Below are 19674 nucleotides of genomic sequence, written 5' to 3'. Positions count from 1 at the left end.
TGTATATACATTTAGAAAGTATGTCAAAACAAACACATTGAAGACTTATTATATAATTTAAAACAATTCATTTTAAAACAAATCACAATCCACTTCATTTGACAGATGCCCGTCAGGTTTTAAATATAAACACATAGCCTAAATAGGCCTTTTTCCACAGCAAATATATATTCACTGAAGAGAACGCATTTGTTGTTTATAAGCTCTAACTGCACCAGAGGCATAAAACTGCTTATTGATATTTAGCTATCATCAATTTCATTATATACACCTCTTGATTTTTCACAGATGTCAGAATATCCACTTTAAAAAAAACATACATTTTAAGTAAAGGAAACTCGACACGAAGCAAAAATTACTCTTTATTTTCTTCCACAAATTTCACAGATTTTTTTTTTAATTTTTTTGAATAAAAGAACACATATCAGGTCTGCTTAAACAACTATATAAATATTTATTTAAACAACAGTAAAAAAAGAGGCACGCAAGGTAACATGATTGTTCAATTAGGCAGTCTTTCACGATGCTGGTTTAAATAAACTCAGGGTCATGACGACTTGTAGTGGTACTAATAAAAAGGTTCATGTTTGGTGATCCTCTGCATCAAACACCTGTGCACACAGACAGTGTTAAAGATTGTGTCAAAGCTCAATACATTTTCACCTCAATTTCAACACCTTAATAGCTGCCAATCATCAAGACTCTGCTTCTGGTTTAATTTGCTACACTATACATCTGTTGATTAGTTCATATCTAGTTTCAACTAGTTGATTACACTGATTATTAATTCAAGTTAAATCGGCACAGCCATACACATTTATGAAAAAAAGACAAGTTTGACAAATCTTAAATTCAAGCAGCTCAATTCCATAATAGTGGTGACAAAAATCAAAATAATAAAGAAAAAGTAAGTAAAAAACAAAAGAATATGTTATGTTTATTATTTTACAATGATTTTCTATTCTTCAACCAGCTTAGTGAGAAAGGGGAAGAAGCATATTATCACCCGTCAACAAAATACAAAAAGTAAACTTCTCTGTTTTGAGCCCATCCTAAAACAAATAGTTTGGCAGTGATTTTCATGCTCCAGAGTGTCTAATGTAGAACATGTTGTATACTAAGGTACCAAAAGCAGTTTACCAAACAGCCTTAGATGTTAGCTTTTGGAAATAAGGATACCGATATCCGTACATGTCGAAAATTTAATGGGCGAGTTAAAAGAATAAAACATGTTAAAAAATATTCACATTTCTTTCCATCTTACTACATTGTGCACGTCTGTCTCCAGAGCTACAACTGTCTCTAAACTCTTTTCATTGTAAATATTTGTTTAAAAGCTCTGCATATCAAAATCAACATGTTAGTAATGACACAGACTCTCTGTATCAATGACTTTTTCGACCAGTGCAGATATATTGTGTGAGACTTGGACATCTTGTTCACAAAACACAGTCATAACTCAAACAGTTGCAACAAGTATTTTACATATTCACTTGATTCATTTAATAAGTATTACCTGTGACACCTAATTTGCCACTCAACTAAACAACAGTACCCCAAAATCCAATAAAACCGCTCTGCACTCAATTTGACTGTGACAGTCAGAGGTGTTAGCTTGAACTTACAGTAACCCCAAAACTGCAGTTTGTCTACTTGTTTTTCTAGACTGCACTGTATTGTTAGAAAGTCTTCTTTTTGTAAGGATGGCATGATGATGCGTTTCATGACATTAAAAAAGTCCATGTTGCGTTGGTTCACAATTGACTCATGTAGTGAGAGCTGTTGTCTACAACCCAGTGTGTGTGAGAGTCATCTGCAGATCTCTGGAGAGGTCGTCTCTGGATAACCTTTAAATTAAGAACAAAAAAAGATCCATTCAATTTACAAACATGATTTAGAGGTGAAGGTGTATGATGACATGAACTTTATTCAGTAGGATACACATGCCTCTGCTACTTATTCTTTTTATTACAGGAAGACTTAGGATATATTTTTATTCTTTTTATACATACATATTTGTCTTTTTCTGCTGCAAGACAAACACGTCAGGACTTCAATGTTACAATCTACCAGACCTTGTCTTAATGCAAGTATCAATTCTTTCCACTGTAATTTTGCTAAATATTGCTCAGTGCTGTACACATGGTGGATTTATGTTGTCTTTGTGAATACTAAAACAAAGAGTACGGTCCAAACATGATCTCTTTGTAAATTTTCAAGACAACATTTTATATGAATTGGCCCCATACAAATAAAGTACTCTTTCATTTGTTGACATGTGACTGATTAATTAAAATAAACTGTATTGTCTTTTCTTTAAGGCAGCATCGGCATGCTATTAATGCATGTACAATTATTCCAATTGGAAAAAAGGAAATATGATGAGAAAATTAATCATCTATGGTAATTGTTGGACAAATGTAAAATATTATGTAATCTGTCTGTGTATTATACTACATCTACTCACTGCCTTACATTTGATCAACAGACTGCTAGACATGAATCACTTTTTTCTCTGCTTACCTGTCCATGGCACCTCTGATTGTAGCCGGATGACTCCCGAGCAGGCATGTTTTTTACTCTGACTGCTCCCTGTCTGTCAAGAGAACGGGACCTGGGCTCTTTGAATTGACTGCGGTGGTGCCAGGACTTGAGCTGCTCGTTCACTACTTGTTTTGGGAGACCAGCAGAACGGTAATTTGGATGATCCCATTGTGTCGGGAAGGGAGAGAGTCTGATATCTGGAGGCCTCTGTGCTCTCTGCTGGACGAAGGCAGTGTCTTTATACCGATACTCGTATCTGTTGGGAGGACAGAGAGCTGGCTTGACGTAATAACTCTGTGCCAAGTCCAGATCAGGTGGGTAGACCATTTCTTCATTGTAATAGGCATTCTGGAAACTGGGACTGGATTGGTGTCTGGGATTATTGTAAAAGACAGGGCGTTGGTAGACTTGAGGTCCATAGCTGCTAACTGGACTAGAGTGCATGACTGCAGGCTGATATTGATTGGGCAAATTGCAAGGAAAGTCTTGACACGGTGAGCTATTGTAAGACGTATATGAATATTCAGAATTGCTGTCGTCAGAGTTGGCAAGGTTCCCATAGTTCAGTGCAGGCGGCATCGTCTCCGGTAAAGTTATTGTATATTCTGTAAGTCGCCTCCTTGGACCTCTGCTGCGACCACGATCTTTTTCTAGAGAAGACTGAGGGTTGGATAATCTGTGCAAATCACAAGACATACAGTTACACACCAAACACATTAGTATGTCTACATACTTTGAAACAACCCAATATGTGCAGGCAAATGATATCACTGGGAATTGCAGGTGTGCTGCTGACATTCAGTATGAGTTTTTTTAATTTTAGGTGTGGCTACCTGAGGGAGAGCTGTCTGTGCACACGCATCTCCGGTGTTGAGGGTGTGCTGTTGGACTGGGAGTGGCTCAGCTTTAGATGGGAAAGTTGCACTGGCAGAGGTGATTGGGCTAAGCAGGCCTCAAACGGTGGCAGCAACTCAGTTTTAGTTGGAGTACTGAAAACACACACGTAAAACATTTACTTTTCATGTCCTGTTTGCATTGTTAGAATAACTGATATACTTATTGAAAGGGATTTATGTTAACTTATCTGACAAAAAGAAGCTATTACCATTTTTATTGCAGCTACTGACTACTAAGCAATTAAACCTGTGTCTAACCCTTGAAGTCATAATATCACTATGAGGATGATCAATAGCTGTGTGCTGGCTCTTTAACTGTGGTAGCACAGTTGTAAATCCAGATGGCACTGTTGCACATTAATGAACGTCTCTGAAATCAACTTTTGGAAATGACGTTTCTCTAAAATGACAACATAAAAGAAAATGTGTTTTCATTCTGCTCCATGATCTCAAAGCTATAAAAAAAACACACAACAAAAGAAATTAAAAGCAGCTACTGTACAAAAAAAACTGTCTACAACATCTTGATGGGTAATACAATCTTTGAAGGACAGCACACAGCATTCAGCCTTCACAAAGAAGCGTTTAACCTCCCAGTGACTCAAACGTTCCTCTTTTACACTTAAAAACAAAAGTGAAAACAGGCTGAGCAGGAAAGGAGTCATGATGAATGATCTGATACCTTGTCTTGCTAGATGAGCGTGACTTCTTGCTCTTCTGGTACGGCTGGTCAAGACTCGACTCCGTCCATGGGCTGTGCTGGATGGGAGGAAGGTCATATGCAGGGTTTGGAGACTCAATGCTCGGATGGGGAGACTGGTTTGGGGTCAGCGGTGCTGAATGCAGTACGTAGGAGCCGTCTACAAAGGAATGTGAGGCCGGCGGAGGCTGGGGGGCTTCCGTGTCTGCTGGTCCTGCAGACTGCTGTGATGACTGGCTCGTCACTTCTAGAGAAAAATAAAAGTCATTTGGAAAAAGTTGGTGAATGTTTATAGACTCTTCGAGTTTCATTTGAGAAGAAACATTTCATCAAGAAGATCAAGAGTACTGCATCACTCATGACAATAGACAACGCTGTTCTTACTGGCTGACATCACATGTATTAAAGTCAGGTTGCATGACAACAGCTATGTGCTATTAAACTGCAACTTTTGAATGTAGAATTTGTCAATACTAGAAGACAACACATTTCTACTTTGTGGTTATAAGGTCAAGTTAACTCTTACCTTCATCTTGAACTACAGAATCAGACAGTGAGCTGTCGTCAGATGTACCCAGATCTGGGAAATGGAGGCAGACCAAACACTTTGATTATTAAAGGATACATTTATAAGAAAGTAAAATAAGCCCTGGACACTTCAATCAAGATTTATGAAGCAGAAACAAACATTCAGGAAAAAGCAGGAAGTTGTGAAAGGATCTGACATGACGCCATCACCTCTACTGTCTGGATGCCCCTCACCTTGTTGTGCAATATTAAAAGCAGGAAGTGGTGATGATCGTCCGTGCTCCATTCGCAGCTGAAAGGCCATCTCTTGTAGCCGTTTGAGTTTTTTCTCCTCTCTCTTGCATTGCTGTAAGCGGCTTTTCCGGACAGCTTTACTTATGTGGTGCTCGTCACAGATCTTTCGTGCTGCTTCATAAATCTTCATCTGAAGCGCCAATTCAGCATCCACTAAACTCATCTCTGACTCCTGAAAAAGAGACAGACGTCAGTGTGACTTCTGAAACAATGTTTTGAAAAAAATGATAATTCCACTTCTAAAACTCTCAATGCTGCTTTTACCTCTTCGCCTTGAGGGATGCTTTGTTTGTCTAGTTTAAACGCAGCTCCTATACGTCTGCGGATCTGTGGAGGCTTCTCTCCTGGCAGCAGAGGGTAATCATCTGACAGCCGGCCGGTCAACTCCTAAATAAAAAAAATAAAAAACGTGAACATTTTCAAAAGTCAATTTGTTGAAGTCAGATTCTGGCTTTTAGATACAGACTCAATAAAGATATCACTTTAAAAAAAAAAAAAAAAATCAGTATAGAAGTTAAAATAAACAGCTTTGAAGTGACTCGTTTCATCAAGGTCAGAGGCAGTCTTCTTCTAGCATCTTTTCCTCAACTCCTTACATGTTGAGACAAATACATTTAAGGAATTTGTTGCATAATTTTTTCGTTTGCAGATATTACCTTTCCAAACACATTCTTTTGGTATCACTATCACTGTATTACGTGATCCTTGTCAGAAACAAAAGACCCAAAGCATGAGAGTGCATGATTACTGGTTTCACTAAACAGTCATAAGAACACTGTTACTTTGAGTCACTCCTGTCCAGCCACCTTTACAGACGGGCTGAACGTTAAGTATTACCAATGAGATTACTTGTTCTTTTGACACTCAGTGCAGGGAGAGGCATTCGGCCTCCTAGCAGTTCACCTGAGCGTGTCCCAACAGGAGCGCCCTGCCCGAGTGTCAACAGGAAAGAATGATCAGTCCTGGGATTTTACCCCGGAGTACTGACGCATCAGACTCTCAAAGAAGTGAGTCCAGTTTTGAAATGACTTAATGTGGCAACTCTTAGGTTTTATTTTGATTTTATGTGTCGCAAAAAGAGGAAGAGAAGAAGTGAGGATTAGAAATGAAGGGTTGATAATTGAAAAAGGTCTCATGCTGGATTCAAATCTAAGCTATTAATGAAATATACAAAACACATTGACGAACCTAAACCTCTCCGAAAGCCATAATGAATAAAAAAATTGCAGCAACTTTACGTGGTCTGATTTCACTAAAACGTTACAGAAAAGGGAGAATATTTGTACGTTGGTCCTGGTAGGAGACACGATAATATCAACACAGAGACAGTTACTGCTAGTTACTACTAAGTTACTGAGCAGAAAAACAATGCAACAATAAATCCAAATTGAAGGTAATGTGGAAGCTAAAGCAAACTAAAAAATGCATTTATGGAAATCCATGAATAAAAAGTCAATCTTTCAAGCTCTTAAAATGTCTACGCCTTTTTAACTCAACAACAAAGTCTCCTGGTTAAGAACTTCATTAACCTGCGGAGAATGTGTCATCTGACATCCTGCCCTAAACGACCCCACCTACTTCATCTAACAAAAGATGCTGAATCACATGCAATATCGGGAACATTTGGTCTTATTATGTAACGATTGTTTGGTTTTAATTTTCTCTAAGTCTACTAAATGAGCCTTTAATGAGCTCAGATTATAATAATCATCTGACTCATTTCATTTTTATGATATAATTTTAACAGTTGGTCAGGAGGCTTGTTGATCCCTTCGACTCACAGCTTCTCTGATGCAGACTTTCTTCAGCTCCAGTATGCAGATCTCCAGCCTGTCTTGGAGATCTTGATGTTTGAGCTTCATGGCTCGCGTGTGCGTGGTCACATCCTTCGTGTGTGTTGTTGGGCTATCCGAGCCTGCAAAGCAGAAAAGGTCACAGGTGTCAAAGACTGACTTATACAGTTACACTTTTTTTTATTCAGTCCTAAACAAGTGAGAATAAAATGTGAACTGGTAAATACAACTTGAAACTGAAATACATTTCCATGGTTATTTTTGCACTACTGGAGCACGTACATTATTTCATTCAGAAAGTACATCTGCATTAGATTGCTTTAGATTAACTGTCATAGCCTCTATGGCAAACACAATGACTTTATTTAAAAGAACTTACCTGTTTTTGCTACCTTTGTTTTCATTACTGGCATGCAAAAATGAGTGTGTGGGTCTTCTTAACTATGCGAGTGTTTGACTAGCGCAGTCTGTATCCGTGGTGACTAAGTAAAGACCTTCAGATTAGGCCGGTGGGAGTGGCTTCAGGCGACATGCATTGACTGCCACATACCTTCAGAGATTATTAACTGAGCTCCTGCAGGTACTTACAACAGCTGAGGTGCAACAGGAAGAAGTGTGACAGCACTACAATAAAGCAAAGAATTCATCTTCCGAGAGTGACAATCCCCCCCATTCATTCAGGACCTTAACTTTTCATTGTATGGAGAAGACATCACGTGGCTCAATTAGGGCGCAAAGAATGTCAGAGAGAGCAGAACGAATCAGTTGACACTGCTGAGTGAAGAGAAAACACAACTGCCAAACATTGATCTTGAAAAGTGAAAAACTAGTATTAACATGTAGGCTGCTTCATCTGAAGAAAGAAGCAGCTTGAATCTCTCCTCCAAACGGTCACTTCTTGCTCATAATAACCAAGATGGCTTTTGGCAAAGATACAAAACTCTAGGCATAAACCCAACTGTTGACATCACGATGGCTGGCAAACAAAGTCACGATGAAGCACATGCAGTGTAGTTCCTGCCTGAGACTTCACATGACAACTTGTTGTCATCACTTCCCCAAACACATCCAACCTGGTAGTTCATGTGCAGAAGTGGAAGGTAGACTGAACAATGCTGAGCTTGATGTTTTACCCTTTTACCGCAATTCGATTTTTCACCATGGTTGTATATTTTAAACAACTCAGATTCATAAAAGTTAAAGCATATATCAATTGTTCATAACTTTATTCCTGTAAATGTATTTTGTTTCTCATAGTCAAAGTAGTTCACTAAAGCAGCTCACTGTCATTTTGACACTTTGTTACTTTGTGTTACCAACCCAGAACAATCTGTAGTCCAGTTTGTTTTCTGCTAACTTTAGATGTCATGATGCTGGTCATCGCGGCTGATGTAGATTTCCATGAATTATGATTTAAAAACTATGAACAACAAATGTTTGATGAACTGTGTGGATTAGAAATGATAGCACTGACGCATGTACAAGCTGTTATTCCTGACATAGAAGGAACGGAGGAACGTTTAACACAGTGATTCCTAATGTATGTCGATATGTGTTGATGTGTATGCTGATGTGTGGGAAGGATTGAAAGTGTCATTTTGTTTTTCCAAAGGAGGCTCGTCAGAAATAGTTTGGGAAGCAGTGATTTAACACAAAGATGACTGTGACTCTCCTGCTACAAGAAACTAAAATGTCATGTAATACACAAAAATGCTTACCTGAATGAAGGATAATGCCGCTGTCAGTGTCACTGATCTCTCCATTGAACTCCATGTAAATTAATCGACTTCGTGTTTCTGTTCTTTAGCGGGAAGTGTCCACTCTCACCATTTCCTAGAAAGTATAACCGTAGTGTTAGCACGTATTTCATAAAACACAAGGTAAAACGTTCCATATTTGTCCTGATTGTAACAAACATCTGAATACAGTCACAGTTTAAGGCTGCAGAAACGGAGATGCCTCGTCAATTAGAAGTTGTGACTTTGAGTTATTAGCCAACCAAGTGCTTTAAATACATGAAATCAACTGAGTGGTCTGAGAATGTAGTTTTGGGAAATCTAGCAAATGGTTTAAACACCAGGGTCAAATGTTACATTGCTCAAATTATTAAAACTAAATATTGATATGGTAATATAAAGTTGCCCAAATTAGTGTGATAAAATGATCAAACATTAATCCTGCACTCAACATTTTGTATTCTTCGGTTAATCACATATGGTGATGAATCACTATATGACTGTCTAGCAATTTATCAATAACCATAGAGTGACTCTAATGGTTATATAATCCTTATGTTGGGCCATGTATTGCGTACTGTATAGTATCTTGAGTTACCCTGAAAATTCCACCCATGGCCATAATGAGCCAAAGTTAAAAATATACATTTCACCAGCTCCATACTGAGCAGCCTTTAACACCAACTACTGGGACTAAGGCAGGAACGATTCTCCATAAGTTGGTAAAAGAATAAAAAAAAAAAAAAAGAGGTGAGGGCTGCAGCTTCCATTCAGGGTTCGTGAAACTTAAAAAACAAGCAACTTTAAGTCAGGATTACAAGTACTTATGATCGGTCTCATTCACAAACTAAATCTTAGTTGAAACAGCATTAGCAAAAGCTTTTTCAAAGACAGCCAATTACCACATGATGTTGCTATGGTGATTCAGGTGTGACCATGCAGTAAGGTGTAGTCATAGCCTCTCACAGCATGAGTACACACATGTTGCCATGTCTGGAGTGTTTCCTGTGCCTGCCTGTTTGTTTTGCCTCTGATGTCATATGATCGTCATTATCGTGTTCCTTCAGATAAGAGGCTCGGGCTGCAGGAGCCGAGTCTTTAATGTCAGTATGTTTATGAGCTGCCATATAGGTATACGTGTTACATGTTTACATGCTGGTGTCAAATACTTGGTGATCTTGTTGGCTTGATTATTAACTAGCTGTTTTCAGAATTGTTGCAGTGGCTGCACAAAGACATTGAGGGGACGTTTTCTCAGGAGTTAGCAGAAAGCTTCCCAGCTCTGTTGTTTGGGGGACACGACCAAATGAGCTGCAGGTTTTTTTTTCTTCGTAGCAACGATGCAAGAGATGCTTGTTGTTGCCATTGCCAAATTTGTAGGAGTGCTGGGATAAACAACAAATACCACATAACCATCCCTAACATGACACATCCTCCACTCAGCTCATATGACAGTGACTGGAGCGTTCACACCCCGAACACGCTGATAATCAGCTGCTGTGTTCGCACAATTAAGGTGAAAAAAGCTTCTGTGCAGCACAGTCAAACAACAACCTGCAGAGCTGAAAAATGAACTAAAACACAAGCAGAGGTGTTGGCACAAGAAACCGTCTCCTGTAACCACTACTTTTTACAGTCATTCATTATTACAGCGATTTGTAATAGATGCTTCATATTAAATGTAGCAGATATACATGCTCGTCAGATGGCTAAGCTAAACGATTAAAATAAAGTGTTGATTGATCACATTGCTAATCATTTTGATGATCACAACAAAAAGGAAAAAGCCGCAGAAATGTTCCACGGTGGTGACAGGAAGACGACCTGAGAGTTTTTTGTTTCTTTTTAACAGTTATTTTTTGAAACAGATATAAAAGAAGTCGCTGATTTCAGTGTTCCGTTCACTTCGGCCATGTTGATTAGCTGATTAACTGATCAAAAAATTTACCTTTCAAGACTAAAACCAAACAACAAGGCTTAAAAAAAGGAAGATTCTGTTAACCACCCTCAACAAACACTGATCACGGCAGAGTTTTAAAGTGAAGGAATCAAAACTTCGGATGTCGCTAAAAGCTTTGTAGGTTTGGGCAGATTTTTACAATAAAAAAAAAAAACAAACAAACAAAAACAAACATTGGTATGGGCGCTTGTTTGGGTTCAAAGATGCAAAACATTGATACAAAGCCGGGAGGGGGGGTGTGAGTTCTGCCATCCCCTGAAGGGGCTGAGAAACTTTACTAACCCTTAAAACACAATGACAGAAGGAAGGTCTTCCCCATTGTTTCTAATGTTATTTCAAATATTACAAATAGAACAAGAGCTACACACTGTGTTGTCTACATTTAAATCACAAGCAAAATACAGAAAAATATCATTCCACAATAATCCAAACACACCAAGAGGAAATCAGGTTAATGAAAAAGATGAAACACTGCAGGTTGGTAAGTGACTTACTTCAAGAGAAATCTACAAAGGGTCAAAATCCAATGAGGCACAGAGCTCCGTCAGAAAGCGAAGCTGTGAAGAGTGTGGACAGGAATGAGAGAAGGGCTCTGACAAAGTGCTGCCTGCTGAAGAGGAGTGGCCACAAACAGAGAGCTGAACACTTGAGTCAGGATCATATAACTCTGTGTCACCGTCTGTGTGTGGGACTGTGTCGTCAACGAGATACTGAAAATCCCTCTTCACTTTATCCTTCATCTGTTGTGACGGATGGGAACCGCCAACTAGACTGAGATGAGACACATAGTGTGACAGAGAGATGTGTCTAACAGTTCTAAGGTAAAGTCTCAGTTCTGGGTGCTAAAACAGCAGTCCAATGGTGAACTGTCAGAACAATTGGCAATAATTTAGCATTTATGGACATAGAAGAAAAGGGTCTCCAGTATGAAGAGTTCATGGGGTTTTTTTTTCATGGTAAAGTGAAAATATTTTTGGATAAAACCGGTAAAATGAACACTGTCATTTGATGTGGGTAATTTATTTGAGATTTTTCTTGATAAAAAAAATGGCCTGACGTTTATTTACCAAACAAGTGATTTGCTCAAGTTTTTTCAAAGATTGATCAGAATTAGATATAACCAGGGTCATTTGTTCACATGAAGTCATTTGTTCATTCAGGCACACTGAGTTGTGTGTGTTAAAGCTCCTGTGACTAGCTTCTAGTTTGTGTTGGGGTTTTTTTGCGCCCCCTGTGAATTAGGCAGCGAGTCTCATCCCTTGCTGATGATGTCATATGGGTTTGTGGTGTTTTTTTTTAAAAAACAACAAAAACACCATTCTGTATTTTCACAGTGGAAAATATTTTGAAAGTGCTGTTTATTACTTCATCTGACACCTACTTCACAGCAGCAGTTTTTCGTAGTAATGGGAACTTTAGAGAAAGGTCTTGTTTGTTTTTGTGGATCATTAAAGAAGAATCTTTATTTCATTTTTCCTGTTTCATAAAAAGTAAAAAAATAAATTAAAAAAATCCTCACAGGAACTTATAAATATACAAAGCTTAACTGAGCACTGTGTTATCATCACACTATATATCTGCCTGACGATGACTTTCTCATGATCTCTCTGGCCTCCTGCGATTACAATGAAAACAATAAACTGAGTGAGACGCTTCAGCTCGGAGAGTACAAAGATCAAATAGCTGGCCTTTGCATTCCTGCTGCCATCTTCTGGTCATTCATATCAAATAAAACTCCTTAAGTAATCATGCACTCACTAAAGTATTAGCTTGGATTTCCTCATACCTTTCTTAACTTTATCTTGTTTCTGTCTTCTTTGAGAATGCCAAAGCCAGGACCCCATTAAGGGCACCAGTAAAAAAAAAAAAAAAAAAAGGCAAACATTCGGTGGTGGGATCGTCCATTTGACTTACAGAGACTTGGAAGCAGCACCTGCTCAGTGACTGCATAACTCACATTCACACTGAATCCCAATATTCATTTTGGCTTTCCAAGAATGTTGGTGCTCCAGCACTCTGGGAAAAAAAAAAACGGTCCAGCAATTCCCAGACACTCAAGAATCAGATCTCAGATGACATGGCACCGAGAAAGCAGCAGCAGCAGCAGCTGGAGTGGTAAACAGGGCAGCAGATATTAGGTGAAGTAACCTCCACATTTAAGTTTCAGGCCTTTATGTCTGGCATTCAAACTCTGTCAAATATTGTCTGTCGTCCGCTGCATTTAGTTGACATTAGAAACGTTTCAAACAGATTCCACTTTTGCGCTGAATGATCTTGTCCTGCTTCTGATTTTATTATCGCAGATATATTACAAATCTTATTCACTAGTTAAATAGCCTTTCATTCGAGTATCATTGTATTACACCAGCACAGTGTGCCCAATGGATTACAACAAACTTCATCAATCTCCAGAGTGTCAAGAGGTGACGCACGACTTTCCAGTTGAGTGGCCATCTTGTCTTCATTAATAATCTTTTCCAAAGTGTAACCGCATTTAAGGATCGATGCAATCAATGTGTACATCTATAAATGTATCTCGAGACATTTTTACTTACTTCCATCCGAAAACTATTTCTGTCACATCCCTGTCATTTTATACTGAACCATTCAACTGAATGAAGCGCATTAACCTGCAAGTCAGTTTAAACTAGAGGCACCTTGAGGTGCAGCTCCCAAAGTCACATTGAAAATAGCTTTTAAACTACAAATGACGCGGTTTTCACATTTTATTTTAAATCACACTTTATAACATTTTGAAGTGGATGTGACCTCTTTGGATATTTTAACCCCTGGTAAACAATGACTGATATAAAATGCTACATAAGAACAAGCTGGGAATTTAAACATGCAAGCAGCAGCTCGGTTCACTGACCCTTTTGACATCCTGGGTTTTCTGAAGAGCTTGAGAAACTATTTGTTTTCTTTTAACTTTATTCAGTGAGTGACAATTGGAATGGGCGACTCTAAATACATTTATCAAATATTAAATCAATTGTAAAGGGATTTTGGGGCAATGTAGTTTGTAGTGCTTTAGTATTTTTTTATTGTAACTGTTGTTTGTAACACTTTCCACTGAAACCATGACATGAAAACCAGAATACTCTACATAATAGAAAGTCCTCCAGATATAAGATGCAACAGAATTTCAACACCACTTTAAACTAAACGGCTACAAACTCGTCATAGACCTGAATCTACAGATCTCAGTCACAGAGTTCACAAAAGCAGTATTTATTGCAGGACTGGTAGATTAGGTTGAGCTACCTGTAACTGATAAACAGAGCGTTGTTGACCAGAGGAGTATCACTTCCAATTCCTCTATGCTAAAAGAATAACAAAGCAGAGCAGTGTCTTTTGTAAAGAAGCTGCATTCCAAGCATGTTGATAACCTGAATCAGAAAGGAGGAAAGAGCAGTCATGCCGATGAACTGCACTCTCTTCTGATGACAGGAACAACAGTTAAGAGGTTAAACGCACACACTGACAGCAACAGTATTATAGTAGCTTCAACTACTACAACTTCAGCATATATGCTTGATGTAAAGAGGACGGAAAAAACTTCCCAGCACACTGCAAAACACACTTCCAGTATCTGAGAAGACAGTTGGTGGATGTCACGGTTAGTTTTTATAAACCAGCGTTCCCTAAAGGGACAGAGAGCAGGCTTTGTGTAGGCGACACAGCAGCTGGCTAAACTAATTCTTTAAATATTCTCGAGTCTTTTATGATGTATGACTAGACTACTGCTGCTGCCTCGTGAAGAGCGTTCAGCTGCCAGGGGATCACCCATTTTCCCCTACTTTTTTGGCAGCTGAGTTCTTCCACCGGGTCTAATCATATCATGAAGCTTGAATGATGCTTTACTTATCGTATGCACATTTTTCATATGGAAAGTACATCCTTTCAGGATTGTCTTTATTATCCCAAAATGTATGCTGAATTATTTTCCCTCCAGGAAGTGTCTACTAGAATGTTCAATAAAGTTTGGGTGTTTGATATACATTTTAGCTGCAGGGCAGTTTTTGTAATTACTGTTCTGCCAGCATGGGTGGGGGGGGGGGGGGGGGGGGGGGGGGGATGTTAAAAGGTTAAGCTGCTTCTGTCCTTTTGCCCTCTGGGTCAATGGTGAGGAATGCGGAATGCGTAGACTGCAGAAATATGCACAGAAATCACAAACTAACTAATAGTACTATTGCATGCAGAAAATATTAGGGGTTAAGTTTTTTAAAACAGTGTTGTATAGAGGACGTTGCAAGCTCATAACTTCTCATATCTGTGCAGTTTATGGAACACCTTTAAACTTTGGTTCTCTTTCGCAATCAGGTAACGATGTCAATGAAAAAGCAAGGGACTTTGCATGAAGCACAGACACACGTTAAAATATGGGACAAAAAGTCACCCAAAACAAAATGACTTAATTTGAGGAGTTTACCTATGCATCGACTACACATCGATCTACAAAAGGTGGCTCAACAGTTATGCGTAATCTCTACTCTAGATTCAAGTCAAATTGACAATTTAAAAAGAAGATTTAATAAATAATTCACCTTTTATTTGTACTTTTCAATGCATTGCATCAAAAAATCCCTATCAGCTTTGCAGAGCTGCTGCTGGGCCTCAGCTGCTATGGAGAGGTTCAAAAATAAAGAAACTCTCTGCAGTTGAATGCTTTCCTCAAACCTTGAACCATGTGCTTCCAAACACAAATTTTGAAAGGGAAAACTACATTAGGAGCACTAACATGAACCCATGCTTTTCATGTATTCAAAGTAAGTCCAACAAAAGGTGTAAACAAATGCTTAAAAACTCTAACCTTAGTAGCTAGTTAGCATCGTGCCTCATCCATACAGTCTGTTTTCCAGTGGCTTAGCGCAGCAGCCTCCCAGATCCGAAATGAAAGTTTGTCCTCACTTAAGTCGACAAAGTCCACAAGTCACGTTTATGTGGTCCAAAAGACTACAAAGTCACGACACAGAAATAAGGACCTACTCTCCATATGTTGTACTGTTTTCAGAGGGTGTATTTGCAGCCCAGTAAAAGTAAAGCAATTCCGTGAGGCGTTCACGTGCGGTCGGAATCATAAGAAATCAAACGGTCCAGTCCGCGTTTCAGACATGTGGCGTTTTAATTGACAGTATTCTTAAGTTAAGTAGCCAGAGTCGATAACACGAAGCTGCAGGGCTCAGTGTATTTCATTTAAAATATATAAATGTGGAATTATCGATGGCTAATATCGTCCTTGCATGTCTGTGCTCTACTACGTTTGCTGCTGCATGTGTTTTAATTGGTTGCTAAAATGTGTACTCAGTAGCCTCTGCAACACAATCATCAGATGTGCTAGTTACTAATATTTATTTATTTTAGTCATTTTCTGAAACTTCAAATTGGCCCCAAACTATTTCAGTAGTAGACGTCTATAGAAAGAGTTATAGAAACAGGGAGAATGGGGTGTTTGTGAACGCCGCACAGATCATCCACTTTTCCGCTGCTGTGTGGGCGGTTTCTCCGATTGATGGCCATTTAATCCCCAACCCAGTCCAACATTTAACTACTTTGTTTTATTCTTTGCCCTGTCTAAAATTGTCACCCCACATATAACGACGTGTATTGTAATGTGCCTCCATACATTGTTTCAGTTCTTTTCGGGCACTAGAAGGCGGCAGTGCGCTACATGAGATTTGTAATCCTTGAAACCACGTGACGTGATTTTCCCCAATACACACTAACTTTAGAAACTTGCTAATTTCTTTTTTTGATGTGACAAAAGATTTGTTTTTAAACATCAAGCAATAACTGCATTCTACATTATTGCTAGTGTCTGACCAACCATGCCAGGAAGACAGTCAATGAGATACATGTCCCATAATGAAGGTTTGTTTTCACAGCGTGGGCAAGACAGCACCTAACAGGAAAATGGGTTCGCCTTGGAAACAGATGAATAAGATTTTAATTAATTATTGCATATTGTATTATAACCTTGCGCAAGGGTAGGTCAAGGCCTAAAGAAGACGCTCATTTTTTTAGGGGGGGAGAAGTTATTTGTTTGCTATGTCATGGAAATTATTTATACATCAGGTTTGCTCACAGGACTGCAAGAAATAACATCTTTATTGCCTTGGAAACATCAAATGAAGCTCATAGACTTTAGTCTGCTTTTTAAGGAACAAGGAAACCACAGTCTATCACCTGATCTGAGAACCACAGCGTCTGCAGTATTTATGTGTGAAAGCATGTGTGATGTTGATCCTATTCGTGCTTTTCTACCTTGTCTTTGAAGACATTATTGTGATTCAAGCTATTTTGACTGAAGCAAAAATCATGCGTATGCCATAAAAAGCTTGAATGGGTTCTTTTTATTATTTGGAAAAATATGTTGCTCTTCTCCTCACAAAAGTTCTTTATGAGACTTTAAATACCAGAAAACCAAAAAACATTTAAATCAGATCCGTTGCCAGACCTTAGTCTTAGGGGGGGCATATGAAATGCATGGGGGGGGGGGGGGGGGGCACAATTATTGTCAGCCAGTACGCATATTTTAATAATCCTATACTGTATTTGCGCAGCACGCAAACATCATGTTAAAAAATCATCAACAGTGTAACCCGGTACACTAATAAATGATTCTGTAGTCATGTACATTTAACTTAATATACCTGATAAAATGTATTCAATATAAATGTCATTGATTTTGTGGCAATTATTTAAGTAACTTTCAAACCAAAATGTTTAAGATAGTATCTGATTATTTTGGTTGCATTAAATATAATCTTTATGTTTTTTTTTGTAATTCTTAATTAAGAGAATTTTTAATGAATCCAGTTCAATAGAATTAGCCAGTTTTTAGTTGACTTAGTTGAAATAGCACTTTATTTTATTTTTGTTATTTTGCATCTTTTTTCTGCTTTTGAATTCAGCAGCTATTGTCTGGTCACAAGACATAAAGAAAGTGTGAATAATGTAACTCAACAATTTCATTTGGTTGACAAAGGAGAATTTTTTTATACTATAATGTTAATGACAACTTGTGGGTGTATGCTGCACGTAATATTTACAGTCTATGATGCTACATTACAAAACAAAATTAGCAAGCAAAGTAATCCAGAGAGACAGAGACACTGTTGAGGTAAACTATGCATCTATCTATCTATCTATCTATCTATCTATCTATCTATCTATCTATCTATCTATCTATCTATCTATCTATCTATCTATCTATCTATCTATCTATCTATCTATCTATCTATCTATCTATCTATCGATGAATTATTATATATTAATATAACTGATGTGCGTAAGTGAAGCCTGTTGTAACAGTCCTCCCTACTTGCTTAATATACATAGTTTGAGAGTCAGCCAAAATCCATTCAATAGTGAGTGATTCAGGTAGTTAGTTCTTTGTTTATTCACCAGATTGTGTTGTTGTGTTGTCAAGTGGAAGGTGCCATGTTTGGTAGAAGTGGAGGGATGTTTAGATTGTTGAGATAGAAAATGTTATTTAAAAGGCTCTTTTAGTATTTTAGTATCAGTATTTACCTAACTGAAATGTATTTTGACATGCTTTAGCTTTATTGCAGATAGTTTGTGTTGTTTGTAGAACCAATGATACTCACCTGAGAGTGAACTGATTTCCACACCCTGTCAACACAAGTTTTACTGTTTTCTGTTGGATTTTATGATTTTCACTAGATTGTTAATTTTAAATCAATTTCTTTTTGTTTTTGATAATTGAACCAGTCAGTCTAGATCAACAGCACTTTTATTAGTACATAAACATTATAAATACTATACAAGGCTGATAGAGTTTAACATAAAGCTTTGAATTTCTTCTTAAAAAAACATGCACTCTCAACATTTGCGAACAGCTATTGTCCCATAACATTACTGTCACATCAACAATGAAGAAAATAGGTGACAGAGGACAATGAACAGTTAGTTCTCTGAACTATAACCTGGACATTTTGCATTCAATAACTAATGCTTATACTGCACATATTTTTGTGGAAACACTATTTAATTTGATTGTCAGAGAGAGATTTACTGACCCAAACAGCAGCAGACACTTCCCTTAACATCAGTATGTTTTTGTATTACTATGAAAAAGCATATGAACTGCAGTTTTCTCACATTACACTACATGAAAGTGAAACTTGACCTAAAAGCAAATAAAGAAGCTCATAAATATAATTTTTATATAATTTAATAATAATGATAAACCTTAAAATATAAAACGAAACCCATTTATGCATATCTGGAAAATATTTCACCTTTTTTTCTGTAATGATAACTTACATTAGTTGGAATAGTCAGCACATCAGAAAAATCTATTGCAAGAATTCAAAAAAAGAAGAATATCGTATCTGTGTCTTGATGTTTAAAGATATGGAAATGCCGTTCACATACACCTGTTTATTTTGCACTGGATACCACAAAAACAACACACTTAAAAAGAAAATGTGGGCTGGTGACGGCTGTGAGAAAAGAGTTGAGCAGTGTGTCTCTGAAATGACTGTTTGAATCCACCCAATTCTTAACAAAGAGAACTGAAAAACAAGTGGGCACACATGAACATTTGAACTTTCTCATAACACATGACAATGACTTTGACTTGGCAACGGTGCGGGTCAGAAAAAAGTCACACAGGTGTTGTGTGTATGTATGTACTGTGTGTGTGTATATATATATATATATATATATATATATATATATATATATATATATATATATATATATATATATATATATATATATATATATACCTGACTGAAGTGACTAATATGTTGAAACTTAAACATAAATACAATATTATCGAAACAATACACACATTTCCAAAACACAATTAATGTAAGAAATATTTTCTAACAACATAATGAAAGGTTGTTTTATTTATTTAATTTTTTAATAAAGAAAATCACAGTAAAATGATTCTTAATATCCTGGACAACTGTGAAGGTTTTTCTTATAAACAAAACAGTTATGTATTAACTGAATGGTATGTTATACTATAGATAGTATAAATAGCACATTTCAAAACTTCTATTTTATATTTTAAAAAAAATCATTGTACTAACTAAAACACACCTATACAGACCTTCAATTTGAAATGTTGCCATCACAAAGATCTAATCTTCAGTTTTAAACATATAGAGAATTGTTTTTAAAGTCTGTGTCTATTAAGGTGAACAGGAAATGTGGTGACATGAATTTTTAAGCAGTGAATCTCAGC

General features: G+C 37.5%; 1 protein-coding gene across 2 annotated transcripts; it reads right to left on the bottom strand.

Moving 5' to 3' along the window:
* Positions 1–349: 349 nt before the first annotated feature.
* On the bottom strand, positions 350–15573 carry inavab (innate immunity activator b). Of its 2 annotated transcripts, none has more exons than XM_079340590.1 (10): positions 15265–15573; positions 8474–8588; positions 6744–6877; positions 5227–5349; positions 4903–5134; positions 4667–4720; positions 4123–4387; positions 3378–3533; positions 2524–3220; positions 350–1847 (listed from the first exon to the last, which is right to left on the bottom strand). In XM_079340590.1, the coding sequence occupies exons 2-10, from the start codon at positions 8526–8528 to the stop codon at positions 1755–1757; spliced, it is 1809 nt and encodes a 602-aa protein (XP_079196716.1). In that variant the 5' UTR covers positions 8529–8588; positions 15265–15573; the 3' UTR covers positions 350–1754. The 2 variants fall into 2 exon arrangements, with proteins under 2 accessions (XP_079196716.1, XP_079196717.1); XM_079340591.1 differs by lacking the exon at positions 15265–15573 and adding an exon at positions 10946–11034.
* Between the last annotated feature and the right edge of the window lie 4101 nt (positions 15574–19674).

The sequence above is a fragment of the Symphodus melops genome, assembly GCF_947650265.1.
Source record: "Symphodus melops genome assembly, chromosome: 4".
NCBI lineage: Eukaryota > Metazoa > Chordata > Actinopteri > Labriformes > Labridae > Symphodus > Symphodus melops.
This window is presented reverse-complemented; position numbering and strand designations above follow the sequence as displayed.

What these genes read in the sequence shown, in the direction of transcription:
- inavab (XM_079340590.1), bottom strand. Translation starts at nt 8,528, where the DNA reads ATGGAGTTCAATGGAGAGATCAGTGACACTGACAGCGGCATTATCCTT. An exon ending in CGCTCATCTAGCAAGACAAG is followed by an intron (nt 3,534 to 4,122) that starts GTATCAGATCAT and finishes GTGTGTTTTCAG; the next exon opens with TACTCCAACTAAAACTGAGT. An exon ending in ATCAGAGGTGCCATGGACAG is followed by an intron (nt 1,848 to 2,523) that starts GTAAGCAGAGAA and finishes CTTAATTTAAAG; the next exon opens with GTTATCCAGAGACGACCTCT.